At 47.5% G+C, this 12,513-nt stretch overlaps 1 protein-coding gene across 1 annotated transcript in view; it reads right to left on the reverse strand.

The window, feature by feature from the left end:
* MYO7A (myosin VIIA) overlaps window positions 1-12,513 on the reverse strand; it is a 92,739-nt gene that overhangs the window by 40,258 nt on the left and 39,968 nt on the right. Inside the window, exons 14-16 of the mRNA XM_006865017.1 lie at window positions 10,920-11,026; window positions 3,699-3,836; window positions 1,576-1,734 (exon numbers count right to left, since the gene is read on the reverse strand). Of these exons, the coding sequence (XP_006865079.1) occupies window positions 1,576-1,734; window positions 3,699-3,836; window positions 10,920-11,026 (404 nt within the window). The remainder of the gene's footprint in view (window positions 1-1,575; window positions 1,735-3,698; window positions 3,837-10,919; window positions 11,027-12,513) is intronic.

The following is a 12,513-nucleotide window of genomic DNA, read 5'->3' on the forward strand; positions in this document are numbered from 1 at the left end:
ATGAATATTAGTTTTCCTTGCCTACTATTGTAAAATAGACACTTGAGTGGGATAGAAAGGAATGTTGGGAAACATGAATAGAGAAAACTTGTAAGTCCGTCTTTAGCCTATAATTGCTTGGAATACCTAAAAGCGGTTCTACAACTTACCCAGTGAAATAGGCCTCGTGCAAAGACTTTACAGAGTACAGGACCTTTTGTGCAATCCTGAGTCACATCCAGAGCCCATGGACAAGGACTTAGCTACAGAAGGCTAGAGCTGAGAGTAAAGCATCCAGCTAATATGAAGTGAGGGGAGATGCACAAGAACACCCAAACTTGCATACAGTACCCTTTTGGCCTAGCCTCGATGACTCAATAATCAGAACTCGACTAGAGGAAGATTGAGGGGTGGGGGGGAGTTTTTTTTGTTTGTTTTTTTTGATAAAGGAAACAAGGGTAAATTTAAAAAAAAAAGTTTTTTGTTTTTGGATAAAGGAGTCAAGGGTAAATTGCTCCAGTTTGATGAACCTGACCTATACTCAGGGTGGTAGTTACTCTAAATACCAACAGAGAGGGAAAGAAAGAGTCTTCACATCAAGTATCAATGCTATCCCTCTGTACACAGGGCAGATAGGGACGGGCAACTTAGACATTGGCTACCTAAAATGAGGGGCAATAAAGGCATGAAGTGACTGGCTTACAAGGTTTCAAGAGGGAGTTTAGTTTAAGAGTATGGGGGAAAAGAAAGAGTCCCCACTGAATAGCTGTCATCTTGTCTAGATGGGTCTGGTGAAAAGAGATGAGGATAAGATTTGAAAGATTCAATAGTGAATAATTGTTATCATGACTAATTGCGACTGTCCCAATTGTAAAGGTAGAAGTTTTGAAACAAAAAAAGGGGAGTGGTTAATCTTACAGTCCAGAAACAGAGGACCCTAGGACCATCAAGAAAGAAACGCACAAGCAGAATGCAGGACCTTATCCAGAGAAGCTGCAGCGCCAGAGATGGAGGCAGAGATGGGGGCATGGAGACGGGGAGTAGCTGAGGACTCTAGATTCATGGACTAAGAAGAGAGGGACTAAGAGCTAGTGGCCAGGAGGCAGACTTGCAGAATGTGCCCTCCGGAGATGTAAATTATTATATATGCCTGAGTGGGGTTTTTTGTTTGTTTTTTAAAAAGCTAAAGTGGATAGAGAGAAATACTGTTAACTGATGGTACATGGAGGGGGTTATAATCAATGTAATGAAACAAGGTGTATGATTTGTTGAATGTAAAACTGATGATATGCCCTGTAAAATTTCACTCAATCCACGAAAACCTTAAAAAAAAAAATTGCTGAAAGTAAAACTGATGATCTGTAAACTTTCACTTTTGTAAATATTCACAATAAAAAAATAAATAAAAGACATGGTGGTCAGCTTCCGCTGATGCCTTCGACTGCTTGAACCCCCAATCTACCCAACTCCACCTAAAGCAGGCTGAGGTATCATGCCCAGCCTACTATCCCAATAACAAAATGGACCCAGGCCCCTTGCCCCCATCCCAGACCCGGGACCCTTTTCTCCCCACCGCCTGCGCACCCGGCCAGTTACCTGCTTGTAAGCTGGCTTCACTCCAGGCAGCAGCACACGGTAGCGTTCCACAAACTCCACAAAGCTGTAGCGGATGGGGTAGCCAGCTCGGCGGATTCGGATGGTCTCCATCATCCCTGAGTACCGCAGCTGGCGCACACACAGATGCCGGTCGAATAGCTGCCAGGCACAGAACCCTGGGGTCAGGACCAAAGGCTCCTTTGGGAAGGCCAGCCCTGCACCACATTTATCTGCTGTAAGCAAAGGCCCAGAGAGATGGGGGCAGGCAACAGACAAGGAACAAAGCGAGTGCTGCAACATGGAGTGGGAACCCTCTTGGTGGGCTGGAGAGTAGAGATGACCTGTATGCATTGAGAGCACAGAGCATGGGCCAGCTAATTCACCTTGGGACACTCAGCATGAGCTTCATGGAGGAAGTGGTCTTTGCCCTGAACCCTGACAGGAGATGGAACATTCAGAGAGTAGAGGGGACAGATGCTTGAACATGCATGCACACTTGTTGGAGGACTTGACAAAGACTGATTGCACATGGTGAGAGCCTTGCACAGTCTCAGGGGTGCCTTCACATTGGAGCCATTGTAGATATAATTATTGGATGTCTTTCTGACTGCTGGCGGTAAAATGCCTTAAGGAAGGGGCACAGTTTTCTAAGTTGGCTTTTGTGATGGGAAAGGGGAAGACTGTCTCCCACAGGGTTATGGGGTGGATGGGAGATGGAGCAGAGGAGGGTCTTGGAGGCCCAGCTAGGAAGGCTGGGCTGTATCCAATGTGAGACAGGAAATGAGGGAAGGGTCTGGAGGAGGGAGTACTAGATGGGAGTTAGATTTGTTTGTGATGACAATGTGAGTCCCTGCAGTGAGGACGGAGAAGGCTGCTACCAAGGCCCAGGCTCAAAGAAGGGCTCATAGGCATTTCAGAGGCAGGAGAGATGGTACCCAACTGCCTTGCAGAGCCTAGGCTGTGGTCTTCCTAGAGCCCCTCCTTGCCTTAAAGAAAGTTTGCTGAAATCCTCTGTGACCCTCATTTCCTGTAGACTTGGTATAGAATCCATGGAGGACAGACCTCGCCCCCTTATCAGGGAATGTTTTCCAGGCAAGGGCATCGGGGAGCAGCGGGCGGGTCAGTATGTGCAGATGGCCAGCTTCCGTAGCCTGTTTCCTCTCAGTCCCAGCCACTTTCTCCAGCCCAGTCCTGCCCTCCCATCTTCCTTCCTTCCCCAGACCCCAGACCCCCAGGCCCCAGCTTCCCCTTGGGCCTCCCTGCCAGTAAACAACACTTCCCAGAGCTGTGTGTGGTGGTAGAAGGGAAGAGCTCAGAGGGAAGGTCAGCTCACAAAACCCAATTCAAGACCCTCTACCTCCCTGAGCCCTCCTGAGTCCCCCACCCCCACCCCATTCTGCATCTCTATAGTCAATATCTTGCAGCTACTAAAGCTCTGAGCTGCTGTAAAGGCAAAGGGGAACTGTGGAGAGACTCTAAGGAGGCCCGGTAGCTCAACAAGCACTCGACTACTAACTGAAAGGTTGGCAGGCTGAACCAGCCCAGTGTCCCATGGGATAAAGACCTGGCGATCTGCTTCCATAAGAGATTACAGCCAAGAAAACTGTGTGGGGCAGTTCTGTTCTGCCACATGGGGTCTCGGACTCGATGGTACCTAATAACAGCAAAGAGAAGCTATCTAGCCAGTGGCAGTACACAGAAAGGGCCTTTCACAAAATGAGAATGTTCCCAACTCGTCAAAGGGATCAAGCGGGGAGCATCCAGGAATAAATGGCAATTGAATTTGGCTGAACAAGAGAGGGGACTTTCAGAGACAGGGAGACAGCAAGGACCATGCTGCCATGTACTGAATGCAGTCTGCATGCATCACTGCATGACATAGCCATTCCATTTCATCTTTGAGAAAACTGAAGTGTAGGAAGGCTAAGTGACTAGTGCAAAGCCATGCAGCTTATTGGTGGTAGAGCCAGGATTTCAACCTGGCCTGGCCCTCTACAGCATCTAGGCGCTTTATAAGTCCCTCAGGTGGCCCACTATTCCCCAAAGAGGATGATGTCACAGGGCATCCAGGCCCCAGCCTCTCCCCGCCCACCCCAACCTGGCCCCTGGCCCAGGCCACTCACCATGGGCTTCTTGAACTCATTGGGTTTGATGCAGCGCACGAAGAAGGGCTGGCAGGCACCCAGAGTGCGCATCAGCAGCTCCAGCGACCGCTTGAACTGGCTGCTGAGTGTGGGCGATCGCTTCCTGGTCTCGGCGCCCTGGGGGGACGGAGGACAGTGATGGGAGGGGCTGTGCCTGCTGCCCTCCACCCCTCCAGTTGCTGCCCTGGAGGGAAGCAGGCAGAGAGGTTGTGGGGTCAGGGTCAATCAGAACACTTGGCGATTTTCCTCTGGACCCCAGACACACCCACTCCGGGAAGCTCTCAGGCTCTCCAAAGGCTTCATGTCCATGTCCGGACCAGGAGGAAGTGAGCTCCGACCAGCAGGGAGCACAAGATAGGGAGTCCAAATCCTGGGTGTACTAGGGCCTCAAAAAAGGCACAGCCCTCTGAGTCTCAGTTCTCTCCCCTCTGACTCAGTATCAATGAGTGGCCACTTCTGGACACCGGAGTCCCATTGAAACATTCATATCCTGGCCCACCACACCCTAGCTGTGTGATCATGCGTAGGTCACTAAATAGTGCTGACTTTGGCTTTCTAAATGGGAATAATGCCATCTATCCACTGTCAGGCTGTGATGAAGGAAGGCCTGCCTCAAAAAACAGTCACCAGAGAAGAGACCTTTGGGGGAGGGTGCTGCCTGTGACCTCTCCCCTCTTTGTGGGATTAGGTGGTCAGTAGCAGGCTGGGGATAGGGCAGACCTGGATAACCCCCCAAAGAAGGCACTCAGGCTGGCTCCTCCCTTCCCCTGGCACCACCAACCGCTATCTGGGGTCAGCAACCCCTCTATACCTCCCTAGCCTGTTGGAGCCCCCCTTTCAGAACATTGTGAAATGAAGCGGGGAGGGGTGCTGGAGGAGGATCTAACCAGCAAACGAACAGGAAGTGAAACAACATCTCAGCCGGGTACAGAGAAGCGGGGGCCTGGAAAGCAGACTCTTTCACAGCCTTATATACTATTGTTTTCCATGCAATTTTCACTTGGGTGAAGATAATTTCTTATTAGTGAACTTCATTATCTATGTGAAAAGTCGTGAGTTTTTTTTAGGATATTTTGTGATACCAAATTTAGAGATGCAGATGCCAGAGGGTTTGGTGGGGAGGGGTGTATTTATTTATTTATTTTATTTTATTTATTTTTTTTTTTTGAGGGGGAAGCAGAGATGTTTAACTGATACTAAATTTAGACAATATGCCAGAGTATAATGAAACATGCAAAGAAAGAGCAAATGTTTGGTATTTTGAAATTTGTAGTGTTTTCGACTTTAATTTTCTTTGGAATTTATTTTAGGACTTTACTAAAGGAATCTGAGGAGTGTTTGCAGTGTGGTGGAGTCCAGGTGTGGCACTGTAGGATAAGTGCTGGATTACTAACTACAGGTCAGCAGTTCAAACCCACCAGTTGCTCCTCAAAAACCCTAAAAGGGGTCACTATCAGGGCACTTAACTACAGCAACATTAGCAGCAGGGTGCTGGTCAGATCAATGTGGCCCCAGAGCTGCATTCAAATCTGGTCCTCATCCCACTTGTAGGGGGCAGTGTTCAGGCTGACCTCTATCCAGATGTCACTAGAGCCCCTTCCAGAGGTGTGAGCTCACACCCTTCTGTGGCTCCTGTGACATCACATTGGAAGGCCTTACTCTTTGCCATCTGTCTTCCCTGTTGTGAAGACAGCTTGGGTCTACTTTGTTTTGCTGTAGAGTTGCCAGGGCCTGGCACAAATAACCATCAACAACTCTGCCCAACTGAAGTGTTTTCAAATGGATTCCTGGCATTCATGGGCTCATAGGGATTGTCCACTGTACAACTGCTGAGACCAAAACTCTAAGAAAGACCTTCAATTCCTTTTTTCCCCTCGCACCCAATGTATCAGCAAATCTTATTCAGCTCTGTTGTTAAGTGCTGCAAGGCCCCACAGGAGCTGGTCCAATACCTCTTAGACATCCCCTCCTCCCTTCCCACCACCATCTTGCTCACCCTTTTCTAACCACTTGATCTTCCTCACACTTCCTGGAAAGCATTGGACAGGTTTTTAAAGTACCTTAGGACTTTGCCACCTGCTATAGGAGTCCTGGTGTGGCAATTTGGGTTAATGCGCCAGACTGCAAAGCCATTTGAACTTCAAGGTCGGCAGTTCAAGCTCACCAGCTGCTCCTCGGAAAGCCTATACAGGGTCACTATAGGTCATAATTGACTCTGCAGCACTTAACAACAACAATAGGGTTGCTATGAGTTGGAACAGACTCTATGGCAATGGGTTTGGTTTGGGTTGGTTCTTTCTACCTGGAATGTGCTTCCATTAGAATGTATGTGGCTGGCTTCCTTATCTCCTCCAAGTCATTACTCTACCACCACACCAGTAAAGTCTTTCCTGAGCCCCCATTCAAAATTGCAAAGCCTTGCTACTGGCAGTCCTCCTTCCTTAATTGTTCTCTATTTCACGTATAGTAGTTTGGCATACTATATATTTCACTTATTTATTTGCTTATTACTTCTCATTTCTGCTAGAATGTTGAGTTCCATGAATACAGAGATCTCCACCCACCCACCCCCATTTTGTTTACTACTATGACTCTAGAATCTAGGACAGTATCTGGTTTTCAAAATTGACACTCAATATTATATGTACATTTGCCTAACAACATAAAGACAAACAATCTAATAGTTAAAAAAAAAAAAAAAGGCAAAGGACTTGAACAGACAGTTGACCAAAGAGGATATTCAAATGGCCCATAAGCACAGGAAAAGATGTTTAATATCATTAGTCATTAACCCAAAACCCCACAGCCACTGAGCCCACTCCAACTCACAGCAACCCTATAGAACCAAGTAGAACTACCCCAAGAGGATGCAGGGACTGTAAATCTTTGAGAGAGCAAACAGCCTCATCTTTCTCCCAAGGAACGACTGGTGAATTTGAGTCACTGACTCTGTGGTTCAAAGCCCAATGCTTGACTCACTGCATCTCCAGGGTTCCTTTTTTCCCCCCAGGGTTCCTTTTATTACCCATTGTTGTTGTTGTATACCATGGAATCAGTTTCAACTCATACTCTTAACAATCCTGTGTAGAATTTCCAAGGCTATAAATTTCTATGGGAGCAGAAAACCTTTTCTTTCTCCCGTGGAGTAGCTGACGGATTCAAACCACTGACCCTGAAGTTAACAGCCCAATGTGTAATCCACTACACCACCAAGGCTCCTTTCTATTAGTTTTATTGTTGTTGTTAAGTGCCATCAAGTTGGTTCCAATTCAAAGTGACCCAATATAGTTTCCAAGGAGTGGATGGTGGGCTTGAACCACCAAACTTGAGGTTAGCAGTCCTGTGTTTACCCCAAACTACATTGAGACATCACCTACACCGACTCCTATTAGAATGACAATGATTGAAGAAGAAAAAAAAAAAGGAAAGCAATAGGTGTTGGCAAGGTTGTGGGGAACTGAGACCACTAATCCCTTGCTGATGGAAGTGTAAAATGGTGTAGCCTCTGTGGAAAGCAGTTTGATGGTTCCTAAAAATGTTGAAGACAGAGCTACCATATGGCCTAGCCATCCCAATCCTAGGTATACACCCAGAAATAATGAAGACAAGAATGCAAACAGAAACCTGTATTCCAACATTCACGGCAGCACTTAACACAATAGCTCAAAGTCGGAAGCAACTGAACGTCCATTAGCAGATGGATAACTAAGTGAAATGTGGTCTAAACATACAATGGAATATGATTCTGCCATAAAGAGCAATGGAGTTCTGATGCATACCACAGCACCCATAAACCTTGAGAACATTACGCTGAGTGAAATCAGTTGCAAAAGAACAGACACTGTGTGAACTGACACATGAAAAAACAAATATATAGAAACCAAAGGTTATTCATGATTACCAAGGTTGGGAGGAGGGGAGAAAGGGAGTTTTTGTTCTGGGTCATTACGTTTATGTTAATGGTGGTGGAATACTTTGGAAAAGAGAGCAAGAATGACGACACACATGAAAAATGTAATCAATGTCACTGGATTGCAAACGTGGAAGTTCTTAAATGGGTAGATGGTTTGGTGTATATATTTTTATTACATTAAAAATACATATGAGGGGGCTTCAAAGCGTTCATGGGGAAAATGGAGTGAAAAGATAATGGAAGTTTTCCTTGAACTTTCCGAAGCTCCCTCGTGAGTGTGTGTGTGCAGACTGAATGAATTTAGGGGCGGTAGGAAGCTTCCCCGTCTGCTCTTACTTCCTGGCCATCTGGCCTTCTGACGGGACAGGCTGTCCTTTCTGTTATTTGCTGTTTTCTGGGTTAGTCTGCAGAGACCTGGGGATTGGGTAAAGATGGAAGTGAGAAGTCCAAAGGCCAGTGCAAAAGAGCTCCAGAGAAGGGCTCTAAGGCACAGACACTGGACATGATGGGAAAGGAACTGGGAAGTGTCTGGCAGGAGGCGAGCTGCATAAAAGGTGAACAGGTGTTCCCCTGTGAACTCAGGGCCCCAGAGACATGTAACCAGGGTTAGACATTAATCACAAGGTGCTCAATGCCCTGAAAAAATGCCTCTGTCATGGGGTGACTGGTCCTTCCACCAGCAATGGCTGGGGTGGGGCTGCCTTGCTGCCCTGGGGAGGTGTATGCAGGAAAAAGAGAATGAAAAGTGGGGGGGGTCAGAGTGATCAGTGTGGGGGGTGTTCAGGTCCCTGGAAGAAGGCTATATGAGCCTCCATGCTGGCGAGAACATCTTGTAGACTGTCGTCAAATAAAGCAGGATTCTACCGCTCACACTTGCCACATAGATTCCCATGGTCCTTAACAAAGCTGTGGGGACCCAGCAGTCACATAGTCCTTTTTTCCAGGATGCTGACAGAGTCACCACAGTACAGTAGCAGGGACTTCGAAAGCCTCACTTTTGCCCTTGCTTGCTTTGTGATTTATGGCAAGTCCCTGCATCTCTGAGACAGACCGGAATTCAAACCCCCATTGTGTCACTTACAAGCTGTGGGACCTTGAGCAAATGAATACCTTGGCCTCTCTTATAGCATGGGACTAAGAGGAGTTACTCACAGAGTCGAGGTGAGGGTTGAATGAGATGCTAAATGTAAGAGCTTTGCTCATAGCCTGGCCCCCAAAAGGCTCTCAGTAGATGCAATCAGTCTTCAAGGTGATACTGTTGGGTCCTAATTCTGTGCTGCTAAACCCCCCTCAGGAGTGTGTCATTCATGGAGACCCCAGGAACTGATCTTCCAGCGCTCCATGATTCCTCAGCAAGTGGTCTCTAGTTTCGGGGAAAAGAACAGGAAACACATGGAGAGAACCCAGAAACTTCTGGGAGTGCTTGAAAGAAAGGACACTGGAAACAGAAGTGAAGAGGAGTTGGAGGAGAAAACAGAATTCAGCCAGAGCCCTGACTGAGACTGGGAGGAATGGATGGGTCAGAGTTGGGATCAGAGAGCTCAGAACCTCACTAGTCTCTCACTGGTGCTGTGACCCTGCAGTACATGAGCTTGGGGGCAGGACTCTCTTGGGGTGCTTTGGGGATAATACCCTGTCAGCCAGCTAAGCCTCTGAGCTGGCCTCTAGGAACAGGGGTACCCAGGGCAGATCCATTGGCAGGAGGAGAGTCACCCTAACAAACTAGAGCCCTGTCTGCCTTGGTTTTGTGAGGTGTTTCAGAATTCTAGGGACAGAAGTTATCATGGAGTGTCACAGGGCAGGAAGGCAAACTCAGCCTCACACCATATGTGGGAACATGTCAGCAATAGGCAGAGAGGGGAAAAGGAGACCAGGTAGATGGCAGAGCTATGCTGTGGCTAAGGGTGCCCCAGCACCTGAATGATCTAAATCACCTTGGGGCCCACACCTGAAGGTGGTAGTTAGGATCACACCAAAGGATACTGTTCCAGGGCCTAAGGCTATCCAGTCCAGGGAGCAATGACTTCTATTTCCAGCTCCCATCAGGATACTTTGCCTTGGGGTCAGTCATAAGTATCGCTAAGCCTAAGTCCTCCTATCTGCAAAATGCCCAAAATACCCCAGGCCCCTCCTGCTTGGCAAGGTTATCAGAGGACCTGACTGAGTCATGATGGATGCAGACATGCTTAGCAGAGGCTGATGGAAAGAGCAGGGATTGATACCTCAAAGAGACTTAAGGACAGCGTGGAGGAGAAGACCCAGCAGAGAAGTTGACAGATACTGGTTTGTGTCCTGGCTCTGCCCTTGGGTCACTGAGGTACCGGGGCAAGTATATGCCCATTGTATAACTCAGTTTCTTCAGCTAAGAAACTGAGATATCTGCAGAACACACAAATCAGAAAGAAATAAAAATAAAAAAGGCAAAAACACTCCACAAACCACTCCACTAAAAACACACTCAAAGAAAACAAAACAAAATAACAGCAAAAAGAGGCCTCTGAAGCCTCTCTTGCCTTTTTCGGGCTCTGGGTTGGGGGTCTTTTACCTTTGTAGAAGCTGCTGACTGGTGGAGAGTGCCCGATGAGTAACCACAGAGAAACTACAACAGGAAGCACAGTGCAGGGCCGGGTGGGGAGAGGAGGGAGCAAGGAGAACGTGGTGGGTCAGAAACTGAGGGGAAACACCACCATGGAGGGAGGAAGACTCGCAGGGGAGAAGTCTGGGGTCTTTGCAGTTCCATGACACTTGGTGGTCCCAAAGACAAGGGGCAGTGTTGGCACTCAGCCCTCTCCATGAGCCCTGCCATGCACCCTCTAGGAAGCCATGTGGGAGACGAGCACAAGAATGCAAAGGCAGACAGCCCACAGGAAAAAGTCTACCAGGTCGCCACTGGAGGGACTAGAGGGACTAAAGGGGTGGCCAGGGATTGTGCCAATGTGGCCTCTATGCCCTTTTCTCTGAGTCCCCCTCCTTCCTACACCTCCTGAGAGCTGGCCACACTCCCTTCATCTGTGCTTCCTGGCAGCGGCTAGAGGTGGAGGTCTGGGAATGGCCCTCCAAAGTGAGTCTTAACCAGGCTCTGCTCTAACCCCTCCCCTCTCTGGGCCTTCAGTGCAAGAAAGGACCAGAGAGGAGCTTCAGCTGAGCTCCTGGGCCACATCAAAGTGCTGTCCCCATTTGTGGCCAGAGGAGCTCAGCTGAAGCTGTTGGTCAAGAGCAAGGTCTAGTTGCAGGCCTGACTTCTGGGGGTTCATCCCTCCCAGTGGGAACCCTTCCCCCAGCATTACCATGGCAACGTCAGCTTGGAAGATCTGCTTGATGAACTTGTTTCGGGAAGAGTGGACCAACTGGATGATGTCTCCATGCAGAGTGTCCCTGTTCTTCTCCAGGAAGCCTGGCAATGGCACAGCAAAGTCACAGTCACCCACTAGCTCAACCACATCCAGTCACAGTTGGGACACTGGGGCCTACAGAGGACAGGGGCTTGCCCACAGTTGATGAAAGTAAATGGTTGAGCTAGAACTAGAACTTCATCTCCCCAATTATGTGGCCTCCCTTCAAAATAGGCAGCAAGTCTCAGTCCTGGGGGAAGAACAAGGCCACCTTCCTATCTGAACCACCCAATGTCTGAAAGGCCACCATCAGTCTTTTGAACTAGGCTGTCAAAATCCCTTGCTAAATTATAAGTGTCACCTCCTGATCTAGTACCTGTTCATAGTAAAAGAACTAATTAAAATACTTCCTATTTGAGCAACAGGGAGCCCTGGTGGTGCAACAGGTTGGGCATTGGGCTGCTAACCTCAAGGTTGGCATTTCCAACCCATCAGCTACTCCACTGAAAACACATGAGGCTATCTGCTCTCGTAAAGATTCAGTCTCGAAAACCGTATCGAGCAGTTCTGCTTTGTCCTGTTGGGTCACTATAAGTCAGAATCAACTCGATGGCAGTGGGCTGGATTGGATTTGGTTAAGTAACTCAATATGAAGAAAACAAAAATACTCACCACTGAACTAACATCATGGTATATGGAGAAAAGATTGAAGTTGTCAAAGACTTCATTTCATTGTTGGACCCAGAATCAACACTCATGGAAGCAGCAGTCAAGAAATCAAATGATATATTGCATTGGGCAAATATGCCTAATGTATTTAAAATGTTTAAGAGCAAAGAAGTCACTTTGAGGACTAAGGTGCTCCTGACCCCAGCCATGGTGCTTTCAATTCTTCACATGCAGGTGAAAGTCAGACAGAGAAGAATCAGTGCATTTGAATTATGATGTTAGAGAAGAATATTAGAAGTACCATGGACTGCCAGGAGAACAAACCAATCTGTGTTAGAAGAACAGCCAGAATGTTCCTTAGAAGCCAGGATGGTTACACTTCATCTCGTATACTTCGGACAGATTATCAGGAGGGGTCAGTCCCTGGAGAGCACATCATGCTTAGCAAAGTGGAGGGACAGCAACAAAGAGGAAGACCCCCAATGAGCTGGACTGACACAGTAGCAGCAGCAATGGGCTCCAGCATAACAATTGTGAGAATGGTGCAGGACTGGGCAGTGTTTCATGGATTGCTCATATGCAAATTCAAACTGAAGCTGAAGAAAATGAAAACAAGCCCACGAGAGCCAAAATATGACCTTGAATATATCCCACCTGAATTTAGAGATCACCTGAAGAACAGATTTGACACATTAAACACTAAAGACCAAAGACCAAAAGACTTGTGGGATGACATCTAGAACATCATACATGAAGAAAGCAAAAAGTTATTGAGAAGAAAAGAAAGAAGGAAAAGGTCAAAATGGATGTCAGAAGAGACACTGAAACTTGCTCTCCAGCATAGAGATGCTAAAGCAAATGGAAGAAATGAGGAGGTCCA

Source organism: Chrysochloris asiatica, unplaced genomic scaffold (assembly GCF_000296735.1).
Source record: "Chrysochloris asiatica unplaced genomic scaffold, ChrAsi1.0 scaffold00074, whole genome shotgun sequence".
In the NCBI taxonomy this organism is placed as follows: domain Eukaryota; kingdom Metazoa; phylum Chordata; class Mammalia; order Afrosoricida; family Chrysochloridae; genus Chrysochloris; species Chrysochloris asiatica.